General features: G+C 38.1%; 1 protein-coding gene across 2 annotated transcripts in view; it reads right to left on the bottom strand.

Moving 5' to 3' along the window:
* The window catches only part of GBE1 (1,4-alpha-glucan branching enzyme 1), a 150646-nt gene that overhangs the window by 112938 nt on the left and 24370 nt on the right, over positions 1–13338 (bottom strand). For both annotated transcript variants that reach the window (XM_061362270.1, XM_061362271.1), the window contains exon 2: positions 4770–4939. In XM_061362270.1, coding sequence (XP_061218254.1) covers positions 4770–4939 — 170 coding nt within the window. The remainder of the gene's footprint in view (positions 1–4769; positions 4940–13338) is intronic.

The raw sequence follows: 13338 nt of genomic DNA, 5'->3' as shown, positions 1-13338 counted from the left end.
ATATCATTTGCTTGGGACAGTAATGGAGAGATTCTCTAATGGCACTATACTGCTCTACAGAGTGGCCAATTATGTCTTCCTCCTGGCCAACAGCTCAACAGCAGGGTCGTTAACATAATCTGCTTAAAAAGTGGCTAAACAGCTCACTGACATAAGAACACATGTCATTACTTCTCAGATAGGAAGTCTCCCTGGACATTAATAGCAGCTTATACTTCAGTCTACTGCCTTCACTAGTCTGCAGCCACAGAAGTATAGCACTGTTTGACTTTATGCATGAAATCTAGGTATTTCTCTGTACGAAGCTTCGAAGAAAGTAGCAAGACGCTTGGTATCCTATCACACTAGCATCTAGACTCCATTTAGTACAAATTTGAGTCAAGTCTGGAGGAGGGAGAGTTCCTACTATGAAAAGTTTCCAGTCAGCTGTCAGATACCAAAATTATGAGGGCTGGTGGCATAAATTCCCCTATCTTCACTGTGAAGAAACCTGTCAGAGCTTATATAATAAATAAACCTCCTCCCAAAACCAACCAGCCCACCATCCTTCTACCTTCAGCAGAAGCCTTTCCCATTAGTGCAAGGAAAAGAAAGTAGAAAACAAACAGACATTCCAGAGTACTCAACATTTTAGATCTACTGTTAGCTGGGAAGGAGGGAAAGGAAGACAAAGAAAAAAGAGAACTAAAGGCCAGAAAACACAAATATTACAGTATTGCATCAAATACAACTTCCAAATTAGCATGCACATACTTTACTCTTTCAAGTGTCTTAAAGCCAGTAGTGTTGAGGGGTTTTGTGTGTGTGTTTGTTTGGGGGTTTTCTTGTTTTAATTAGAATATTGCTTACAGATAACCTACTGAGTCTCTGCATAGCTAAATGCAATTTGAAGTATTCTAGTTCCCAAACAAATTCTGTGGGTTATGCTCAGAAGTTGCAATTCAGTGACTTATTTTGGAATAGTTGATTTTAAAGTAGCAATAAATTGCCACTAGACACCGAGTTCCTCAGCAAGACAGCATGAAAGTAAAATATTCAGTGTGTTATTACTGAGAGATTTTAAGGTAGCTACACTGTTAATACTGCCTCTAGTATCAGAAATTCAGCTAATTGCCTCATAAACTTGATTCACTGAGATGCTAAAGGTACTAATTGACAAATCTTCATGGTTTTGGATGTTCATTTAACACTTCTCAGATGGCATAAAACATCATAGCAGAACACAAACAGATACAATCCTTTCTTCTCTCCAATTATGGAGTTTTAAAGGCGTTAAAGAACTCTGAAAGCACTGGGATTTTCCTGAATTTATGTTTCTCATTCTTGAATCCAAATACAGATTTGTACTGGATTCTACTTTTCTTCCAGAATGCACAGTGATACTAACAATTATTCTACAACTAGGAGCTATGCCATTCATTAAAAGTGTCGCAGAATGAGGCACAAAAATACTGAGAAATTGAATCTCCTTATTAAAGAACTAAAATACAAAGCATGAATTGACTATTTTTACATTACACACCATCACATTTCAATTTAAAACCTAAAGATCTGCTGTCATTAAATTTCCATATTTGTTTCCTTGTTTAAAATTCCCAACTTCCCCTCACATGGTCCAATTACAGTTCTCTTTATAAAAAGTTTTATGAAAAATTTATTATTAAAAGTAATCCTGATATTCAATTTAAATACAATATAATCATAAATTTAGCTTCAGACTTTAACCTGCTTGAATACTTAAAGAAAGGTTAAAGGGATTCAGTTTTAATTAAACATACCTGTCGCAACCTGAATCTAAATCTTAGGAGTCTGCAACCCAATTTCTCATCAGAATATTATTATAGCTCATCTGAATTGAATGACAATCTTCCATTCCTCTAGGCTTTCCAAGTATGCCACCTTTCCCTTTGGGAATGAATACTTTGCTATGACTGATTAATATGACACAGGACAAACAGGTTTTCCACATTAGAGAGAAATACTTTTTAGTGGGTTTTTTAACTTGTTACTGCCACATTTCATTACATGCAGACACAACCACTCTAAGATATTAGTCCTAAATTTCTACTTCATATGATGTATTACATGAAATATTTTAAAGGAAATAGAGTTTAGAAAACCATTCCAGTTTTTAGCTACTGTATTCTGGTATACGTTTTCTACTCAGCGCTTGTCAGGCCACACCTGAAATATTGTGTTCAGTTTTGGTCCCCACTCTTCAAAACAAGATGTGGACAGGCTGGAGTGGGTCCAGAGAAGGGCCACAAAGGAAGGACTGGGAAGCATGCCATGTAAGAAAGGAGTTAGAGAACTGGGGTTCTTCAGCCTTGAGAAAAGAAGTCTTAGGGAAGACCTTATCACCACACTCCAGTATGTAAACGGTGGCTACAAAGAAGATGGAGACTGCCTTTTTACAAGGAGTCACATGGAAATGACACAGGGTAATGGGTACAAATTAATTCTTGGGATATTCCAACTGGACACAAGATGAAAACTTTTCACAGCAAGAGCAATCAGCCATTACAAAAGTCTCCCCAGCATAGTGGTGGAATCCCCAGTGTTGGGACACTTGCGATCTAGACCCTTTCATCCAGCCAAATCTTGCTTTGCCATGAAAGGTTGGACCACATAACCCTTGGGGTCCCTTCCAAAGTGGGATTCTATGATTCTATGATATGTTTACTTTCTCCACCAACCTGCTAAGTCAATTTGCAAGTTAGACCCTCTTTTTTAAATTCTAAACATTAATGTCATTAAAAGTCTGGTTTTAAAATGGCCATCTATTAAAATACATATTTAAAATAAATGTATTCCAAGTTAAACTACAACAGTGTTGAAGACTTACATCCACCACATAAACCCCATGAGCAGTGTGGGGGGGGGGTTGCAGCAAGTAGAACAGGGGTAAGGACAAGAGTTTTCTGTGTAGTTTATACATATAAAGTATAAAATATCTTCATCTAGCTGCCTTGCAGTCAGTAGTGATAGCTGAAATCATTATTATTGGCAGTAGGTGAATTGTACTCATGATTTGTGAATAAGAGGACATCTCATTCCCATATTAAAATTCAAGCGCTAGAATAACCTATCTTATCAACGTTTAGTCCAATAAAAAGACAGGAAGTATTTCAAGAAAAGCTACTCTATCATTCACTAGGTTACCTGTATCAAACAGGCCCATGGCTGAAAATAGTAGTGCATTAACTTTTATGTTAGTCTCTGCAGACACCAAACCCAAGCTTTTTTAGAAAATAATAGTCTGTGAACTCAAATTATCACAGTGAAGAGTGGACACAGACCCTCCCATTGAGTTCTTAAACAGGAAGCAAGAATACAGTTTTCTGACAATTATAATAGATGAATTTTATGACTGTGAAAACTGAAGCATAATGTGACTATTTAAATATCTGCTTTTGCTTATTCCAAGTGTATTGATCTTAGGACTATGGAAAGACAGTATTAAAACAGACTGTTATAAAGCATTGAGAGTAATCTTAATGGATCTGAAGCACACTGCCAAGATAGTCCATTTTTTTCTTTATTACTGCACATGTATTACAGATGCTGAACTACAGTACTTTAGAAAGCACCACTAGATACTACAACTAATGGCATACATAAAAACTCTTACCATTTTAAAGTTACACATACAATTTCAAGTTCATTACTTCCTTAAATACAGAGTTTGTTCTTCCATAGTTTCCTCAAACAAAGGTAAGATAAGAAAGAAGTAAAACTCAACATTTAAATACTTCTGCTTAAACACAAAGTTAATTACCTCAAATTGGCAATTCAGAGTTTTTGTAATATAAATACACTGACTGAACATACACCAGACCAGTATTTCTGCAAAAGAAAAGCTGGATAAATAACACTGCATAGTTATGAAATGCAGTTAAATGAACCAAATTATTTCACAGAGAATGTCTCAGTTCAGTAAGAGTCAGCAATGGAATTCCTAGTATCCTGATGGACTAATACCTAATCCTAAAGAAGGGACAGAGAGCTCAAAGAGAAAAGCAGAACTAGATCCCCCATGACCCCGAACAAAAAGGAGAGAGTGAAATTGGTATTGCAGGACTTCAGAGGAAAAATGCATGTCACTTCCATTTAAGAATTTGCAGAATACTGTTGTAGTGTAATTACCCTTCCAAAGTAAGGAGTAAATCTACATTTTAATCTCAAGTTCAGTGAATCATATTCTTGGTTCTCAGAGTAAGCAATGAACTTCCCTGTTCTGCCAACATCCTTCCTTCTCCTCCCCTCAAAACAGAGCACCACATACTCTTCCAGAAGCATTTAATTTGATTACAGGTTACTATTTTCAGCAGGACTTCTGCCTACAACCTCATGACGAGTGGCATTTCCTAAAGGCCTTGATCCTTGGACAGCAACAGTAAAAGCAGAAAGCAGGTAAAGCAAATTATTCCTGTTATTTCTCCTTGGTACACAGTCTAACTGCAGAGCTTCAGGAAGAACCCCAGGTAGTTTAGACACAGCCTAAAGTTGCAGTGTGATCAGGCGAGATCCTTTATACAAGTAATTGCCTTGCGAGTATTAAAATATATACATGCATAATACAAGCAACACAATACAAACATGTACATTCTTAGGGTACTGTGATGTGAAATGAAATGTTACTAGTTTAAGCTATGACATAGATTTTCACTACACGAATTTCATCATTGCTACAAAATTGTCTTTAAGGCAAGAGGATATTGACCTAAATCATAGTGCAAGAGAGAAGAAGTAACCCTAAAAATACTTACTGAAGTCACCTGCGAGGAACACTGCTTCTGCTCCTGGTGCCCACTCTTTGCAATATATTCCACCATCCGCCAACTGGTTAACTCCAAAGGTTTTGTAACTCTTGGTAAACTTATCAAGGCCACCTTCATTCTCCTCAATGTTCTTCAAGTGGTTATAAAACAGAGAATATCTGTCAGTGAAAAAAATACATTTGTAGAAAGTTTAGTATCTTACATTAAAAAGTGTAAGAACATTAAAACCAGATACATTCAGTGAGACACACTGTCAGACTATATCTTCAGACTACTATATATCAGATTCACTGCTCCCTACAGAACTAGAGAAATGTAATAAATGCCAACCACACAACTTCTCTGTGGTTGATACACAGTGCAAATCTGCAATCACCACATTTGTCTGCATTTTCTCTATTTTACGGGAACAGTTCACACTAAGACTACACCTCCTGATTGGCACTCAAGAAATCACAGTATTACTACACAACAGGAGAACTTCACACTCAGAACAGCCTAGTACTTTTTCTTCCATCTTATTAAAGCAGGACAAAGACCTCCTAGGAAGAATTGTATAAGCCTGCTACACGCCTCACAGCCAGTTTTAATAGACAATCTCAAGACACTTAAAAGTTTGCAATACAGCATGTAAGTATGGAGAAACTTAACACTAGCCTGGCACTCGCAGAAAGCAGCTCCTTATGCAACTTCTTTAGAGGCCACCAGCAAGACTGCAGCCACCTGACACTTCAGTGATTTGGAAAACAAAATTACCACTTCATGAAAGTAAGTACATAGACCTTACCCTACTTACCCCAGTAGGGCCTGAAATGCCTTAAGTCTCATGTAAAAATTTGCTAGTAAAATTTCTGATGTTTTGCTATGTTTTTCACAAAGTTCCCATCAATTCAAGAAACACATATCAGGTGGACAATACACATGAGAGGGTCAGCTTTGTCTCCTAAGATGTGAGCTACTATGTGAAGAAGCACAGCTAAAAGCTTTAGTTAAGCATTTAATTAATGCTGCCCATATGGGGTTTTAAGTAAGGCATCCCCAAGGTAAATCAGAAATGAGTTTATATTCTCCATAAATGGAGACTTCCAAAGTGTTAAACACTAATAAGAATCCCATCAAGAACAACTTCCCTGCCTCATTACACTTACTGCATTTTGAAAAAGGAAATAGCTACAGGAAAGAAGCAAAACAGCACTATGGGATAATGCTTTTTTAGTAAAAAGGAAGCAGCCACTTGCAGTGTCAGAACTTGGACACTGCACTCGAATTTGTTTTAAAGTTATGTTTTAGAATTGGCCCTTTATTAGTTCAAAGTATATGATTAAAATGCCCATTTACTGGTTAAGGTAAAATAACACTACCTATGCTAATTTCGAGTACTATGACTAATTTTAAGGTTAATCTCCCAGCAAGTCTTTATTAGGAAGACCGATGCTCACTTTAAAATCAGCAAGATTTGAAAATGCCCCAGGATACACTATAGCAAACACACAACTTTTTGCCCATCCACCTGCATCATTCCTTTAGAACTTGCTCATGAGCATAGTCCTCAGAAGTGCATTATTAACTACTAGGGCTCATTACAGTGCTTGAGGGCAAGTAGATTTGCAAGTATTGCATATACACACAAACCCAGACGACTGACTTAAGTTTTAACCAACTGCAATCACAGAAAGATCTATATAAATAAAGTTTAAATACAGAAACACTGAGCAAGTCACAAACAGCCTCAAAAACTCAGTATATGGCATTTGGTAAAGGCAAAATTACTTCATTCTTGAACAGTTCTTCCTGGGGTGGGGCAGGAGGGGGAAGCTTTTTGATTTGTATAGTTTTCAAATTTTAAGCCTTACTTTAATATATATAGGTTACATCAAACAAGCTGACAGTGGTATCTACAAATCCATACTTCTCAGCCATACATAAGCTGTATCAAAATTGCTGCATGCCACATGCATTACTTTTAACTAGTTCCACTGCAGCTGAAGCAGGAACCCTTCTGTGTGCACTGTAGGAAGCTGTTGTAACTCCTGAGAAGATCTAACTGAAGCAATGAGTTTGACAAACTTAAAATAAAAAAAAAAAAAGGGTTTTGGTGTAGGTTATCTACTTAAAATTAATCTTTTTCTCCCTGTACTTTGTACAAAGACATTTTCAACAGCTTTAAGAACACCTTTGGCTGGATGGGGCATTTCCCACATTCAGGACAAAATGGTAAAATTCATCCTTAAACACAAGTTAGTCATACAAACCTCTGAAAGATGCAGAGGAAGTAAATGATACATTTATTAACAGAGAAGAACAGCAGGTCACAGAGGGGGACTGAAACCTTCGAAAAGGATGTGATACATAACCTAGACACACACACATGCTCATGGCCCACTGCTCTTCCCTGATGAGTCCTCCCTAGCAAAGGGGAATCAAGCCCATTTTTCTCATTCCGAAGAAATAAGCAGCAAGCAAATGCAGGATTTGAGAGTGAGTTTCTGGGGTGGAAGGGATGAAAATGGACTTTCAGAAAGCAATTTTGTGATTTATGTCTTTAAAAAAAAAAAAAAAACCACTGATAGTAATAAACACCTTGTAAGCTCTAGATTCTTGTATAAAAGCAGTAAGAGTACATCCACTGGTTTCAATTTTTGTCTTTCAGTAAATTCAAAGTCTAAGCAAACACCAAGACCATGAAACAGAGACTATGATAATTAATATGTGAAATTATCATGAGTATTACTGTAAAAAAAAAAAACACAAAACCAACCTACTCTTTTTGCTTACTTGGCAATAGGGATGAGCAAAATTACATGCTCAATAAAAATCATTTGTTGTGGAGGATGGGGAGGTCAAGGAAGAGAGCAGATTAGAGAAGTTGCTCATCAGGAATGTAAAACATTATTACAATGATAGATTAGTGATAGAGAAAGTTATTTTAGGTATTACTGCTGCATTATCATTGCAGAAATCGTGACTTGTTAAACAACAATGGGTCTCCATAGTTGTTTTTAAATGATAATCTAGAAATCAATGTTTTGGGTTTTTCAACAACCTCCTGAAATTATCAAATATAGAACTATAGCTTGCACAAAGTTCACAAAGAAGAAACCCCAGTAGCTTCTGAAATGGATCAATTACTTATGCTGTAAACTATTCTGAAAACTAATTTCAGGAGATGAAGCTCATCTGGACACAGAACAAGGTTACCTGTCATAGAAGGCCTTGTAAAACAGCAGAAGCATCGTTCTGTATCCTGTTGCTGCTTTAAAGGAAAAAATTGAGCGCATGCTCATAATCAGATTTAGGGAACTTAAGGTTTTGCTTTCACAGAAATTTTAGCTGTCATTTCTATGCTGCTGAAGACTGTGAAAGACTTTTTTTGATCCGTCAGACTGAAACTCCAGGATTACACACAGAATGACAGGAAAAACATTTCTGTTCCAAAGATAAATATTGTTCACTAATAGCATGCAGGTGTTAAAAGAAGAGACAGAGACATGACATTGTTAAAAGTGGAAGTTATGTCATGTTCAGTTACGCATCTATACTTGTATGACATATATATAGTCAGACAGACCCTGGACACATGGGACACTTCAAAAGTGAGACAATCTTGTAAAATTCTGGACATGTGAACATAGTCAGTAACAGCACCCAGAGCTGCAAGACAGGACAAAAGGCTGATGCCTGCTTTCACACATTTCAAGTCTTCACAGCTTAATGAGTGGCTGCAAAACCTTAACATTTTTCCAGTTCCCTGCATTAAAGGTGACAATGAGGAAGATTACAAGTAAAAACTATAGCCAGGTGTACCTTGACAAGTGCAACCATTACCTCTTGGACACAAAAAAAAAAAAACCAAAATAGAGCAACAACAGGATTCACGTAACATCAGGTACAGGGGTCTCAAGTAACTGGAGGAAGTTGTACATTAAGTCCCTTACCACATGCAGGTACAACACACATCTGAGAAGCGTGGGTAGCAGAAGGGGCCTGCTTTCACTGTAGTCCTTAACTCCTGGAGTTCTTACAAAAAAGCAAGCCTTTCAATTCAAGTCCCATATCCATTCACCTTACCTCTGTTAACAGACCAATGGGGTTTAGAAGTAAAACACTGAAGTTGTTTCCTTCAGACTTACTAGAAAGAAAGCCTTTCCCCAAATACACATACACCCAGCTTCAAACAAGATATTTGGTAACAGAATCGCACTTTTACACCAGCATTTTTTCCACTACTATGTCATTGTGAAGTACTGGTAACCGTAAACATCATTTGAAACAGGGTCATGACAGGCTTTCTGTATTGTTACATTCATAATTTGTAACACAGCATTGCTTTAAATCCCATGCTTTATATGCAGCTTTGTTTAAAGCCTTACAACAGAAGTGTAGGAATTGGCTGACTTTCCATAGTAGGAGGATTAAAACATCAAACATGAATTAGTATAATGGCTATGCAGAAAGTATCTTTCCAATAAAAAAGCCTTCATAGAGAAGAAGTAGAGGCAGTACTGTCATTAGCCACTTCAAGGGTTTACATTTCAGGTAAGCACTTACTCCTCACACTTCCACCACCTAAAAGACCCTCAACTATTTTGTCTTAAGAATACCCAGAGATCTAAAACTTATACAGTATAACTATACAATTACCAGAAAAAGATGGCTTGAAGTCTTGCAGTTAAAAGAAAAGCTATACAGTTCTTGCCCAAAGAGTGTTCTATTTATTTGGTAACCATGATATGAAACATCTTGCTTTGCGGAGGCGGCTGAGGTTTTTGGGCTGGAAGTCAGCTTGAAGAAAACAGTAGTCCTCTACCAACCTGCACCGCAAGAAGATTATCACCATCCCCATATTACCATCGGCGAGTCAGACCTTAAGACAGTTCAGCAGTTCAGCTATCTGGGAAGCATCATTTCCTCGGATGCCACGATCGACAAAGAGATAGACAACAGAATAGCAAAGGCATATAGAGCCTTTGGAAAACTCCATAAAAGAGTCTGGTGTAATAAACACCTGAAGAAAAGTACAAAGATCAGTGTCTACAGAGCCATTGTATTGTCTACTCTTTTATATGGGTCTGAATCATGGGTCATCTACCGTCATCACCTGCAACTCCTGGAACGCTTTCATCAGCGCTGCCTCCGTACAATTCTAAACATCCATTGGACTGACTATGTGTCTAATGTCACTGTCCTCGAACAGGCAGGGGTCACCAGCATCGAGGCCACATTGCTGAAACTGCAGCTGCGCTGGGCAGGGCACGTCTCTAGAATGAAGGATCACCGCCTCCCCAAGATCGTGTTGTACGGTGAACTTGCCACTGGTAGCCGCAAGAGAGGTGCCCCAAAGAAGAGATACAAGGACTCCCTGAAACAATACCTTAGCCTTGGCCATATTGACTACCATCAGTGGTCCACCTTGGCCTCCAATCGGGAGACTTGGAGGCACACCATACATAATGCCGCTGACTCCTTTGAGAGTTCACGAAGAACTAGTCTCGAGGAGAAAAGACAACGCAGGAAGAATCGTGTCCCACCTGTTCCACCCAAGGAGACCTTCTGCTGTGCTTTTTGTAGCCGGATTTGCCTATCCCACATTGGCCTTCTTAGTCATCAGCGCACTTGTAGTAAGCGTGGGTAAATGCCCTTCCCAAATCTTCGTTCGCGAAGTCAAGCCATGATGATGATGATATGAAAAACTCTGCTGATGCTGCAGCTCCTATCAACCACTGCCTTCATTCAGCTATTGATCCCATTAAAAAAAAGTCTAAAGCATATGGTAAAATTAGTAACCTCAGTATGGAGGATAAAAGAAATTTAAGCCTCCCCAAAGCCAACAGCCTTAATGAAATAAGGCTTTTGGCAGACTACTAAAGAAGTATGATGGTAGGTCAAGATACTGAATTAGGGTTCACATAAAGCCTTCAAGTCTTTTATTCTTCCAAGCAACCAGAGGTATTAACTCCTTCCTGGCCACCTTGTAAAACAACAAAAAGGTATTCTAATATTTTAAACTTAAACAGATAAACTTCAGTTTTATTAAGCAACACAGGAATTTAAACAGAAACTAGTATACCCACAAAGACCTTAGAAGCATGCAAGACTTCATCAGTACGGTGCTTAAATCCAAAATACCTGCAAAATTTCAAGATATTTTTATGCCCATTCTCATACCTCTTTATAAAGTTGTAGTTATTGCAGTTTACAGAACCATCAGCTTGTTTTAAGACCTGTGGTGTCAGCACTGAAATTCTTCATTTTAGTCCCTTTTCTGCTTATGATGCTGATTTCAGGAGTTATTCATCTCTTAGGTTTGTTTTTTTTTTTTTTGTCCACATCAGCTTTTGTGCCATAGTTTAGTTCTACAGTATTGGCCCAGTATTAATGCCAGTGGTACCTCTGACCATATGAAAGCCAAATTCTTCAGGTATCAAAGGAAAAAGGATGTAAAGAGAAATGCCCTTCATACTTGGTACTCCATGGCCAAATCCTCCCTCTTTGCAATAAACAAACGTTTACAGTAGTTCCAAGGTCAAAAATAAAGCCAGAATCCAACAAAAATAAAACTCTCAGCTACATCCATTATGTTTCTTTACAGTTCTTCTAATGTAGGCATTGGAAAGACTAAAATAACAACAGAAGGGAAAATGGTTTAGTTTTTCCCCTTTCTCATTTAAGCAATGAGCCTTAAGCAAAACTGTTTTAGATTTTGAGATTTCACTTATCTACTTATCAGCTTAATCCTGAAGCCTCTTAGGGGAATGCTGCCTCTTACTGCCAGCCTTCCACAGTTCCCTGCCACAGAAGCAGCTGTATCAGCATTACAATAAAACAGTGAACAGGCAAGTGAAGAGGCCAAGAAGCCATCATACCGTGTCTTGTGCCATCACAGACATATAATGAACAACACTATTCATAAAGTTACTGAGATTTCTGAACTCCATTTTCAAAACTGCTTTGGGTCCCCCCCCAGCTTATGACTGGAAAACTGCTACAGAGCTTTGAAATCTCAGGATCTTCCCAACATCCCTGCACAGGAGCTCTGCTTGAGGGCTAACAGACCATCACCCTCTGCTCCAAAATGACACTGACCCGAAATTTTCCTTCAGCTTTCCAGTTATAGTACTCAGGGGTAAAGAACAGGGCCCTGCTGACTCTCTGGGCACTTTTAGTGGAGGGGTTTTGATTTTAAAGCATTTGTACATCCTGAAAAGAAGAATTTAAACCATCACATCCCTGAAACAACACTGAGATTGCATGCTGTGTTCATAGTTGCTGAATGAAGCTCACTGCGACAGTGCATGAAGCCAGAGGCGGGGCAGGATGGAAATCATATTCACCAACTGATATGGAGAGACTGTCAAACCGTTAAGGCGTAGCTACACTCTAGTTTACGATTCCTAGGGATAATCAAAAGGGTCAAAAAAAAAAAGAAAGGAAAAAATCAAAACAAAGTCACAGAATCAGGGAATCACACATTTCTTAGGGTAGGAAGGAGATCTAGTCCAATGTCCCCCAAAAAATAATAATCAGTGTAGATGCACCACACATTCACAGATGTAATACTGTTTTCATAGATTACTTCTCTATAGGACAAGGAATAAACTGTCACAACTTTTAAAAGTTTATTTTCCTACAGTAACATATTATTCAAATAAAGCCACATTTTGAAATTTAGAAGATAAGGAATTGGAAATTGCTGATTTTAGTTCTGATAGTCTACTGCAGGAATGTGAGAAAATATTAACAGCTGGTTTTGAATTATATACCAAGAAAGGCTCAAGAGCTGCAGTTCCCCTGATGTCACCAGCAACCCATTCTTTAGAGAATGTCCATAATCTTGCAATGCTATCATCAACTAGCAGTGACAGCTACCCTCTAAGTGTCTACACTGAACATGTAAACACCAACTACATCTTTAAGAAAGCTCAATAGCTACAGAAGAGGAAGAACTGTTTGAACGTTAAGATACGATGACACCTTGGTCAAATTTCTGTACTTAAGCAGCCCTTACCACTTTTGCATCTAGTCAGTGATATTCATCTGTAGCAGTGAAATCTGCTCAGAGAACCATGTTAGAAAACCACACTCCCCTGTGGTCTGCCACAACCCTCAGAGTAACTCTGTCAGATTCAACAGCCAGCACACTATGGCATTTCATAGAGCCTGATTACAAATAGGTATTCCTGCCTCTAAATTTCATCTGATACATCTACACAGAGCCATCCACACAGGATCAGGACCAGGAGCTTTTTGATCTCCACAGCACAGTCCACTAAGTGCAACGTTTATCTTTAGCCACCACACATAAATCTCAGAGGTGGTAACTGCTACCTCATGAAGCACAGCTGTAAGGTATCTGACAAAGACTGTGCTGTACTCTGAGATTTCCTGGAAAGCCAAGATAGAATTAATTTCTCTCAAGGTAGTAAAAGAAAGAACATGTGGCAATATCAAACCGGACAATCAAACATCATTAATAATGCCCATTTCTATTCCTTCTGTGACATTCACCACTTGAAAGAAGAAAAAAACTAAAATGAAAAGATGAAAATATAAGTTGAAG

This window comes from Neopsephotus bourkii, unplaced genomic scaffold, assembly GCF_033783945.1.
Source record: "Neopsephotus bourkii isolate Nb327-2 ecotype Australia unplaced genomic scaffold, CSIRO-AGI_Nbou_v1 NB_1111, whole genome shotgun sequence".
In the NCBI taxonomy this organism is placed as follows: Eukaryota; Metazoa; Chordata; class Aves; order Psittaciformes; family Psittacidae; genus Neopsephotus; species Neopsephotus bourkii.
This window is presented reverse-complemented; position numbering and strand designations above follow the sequence as displayed.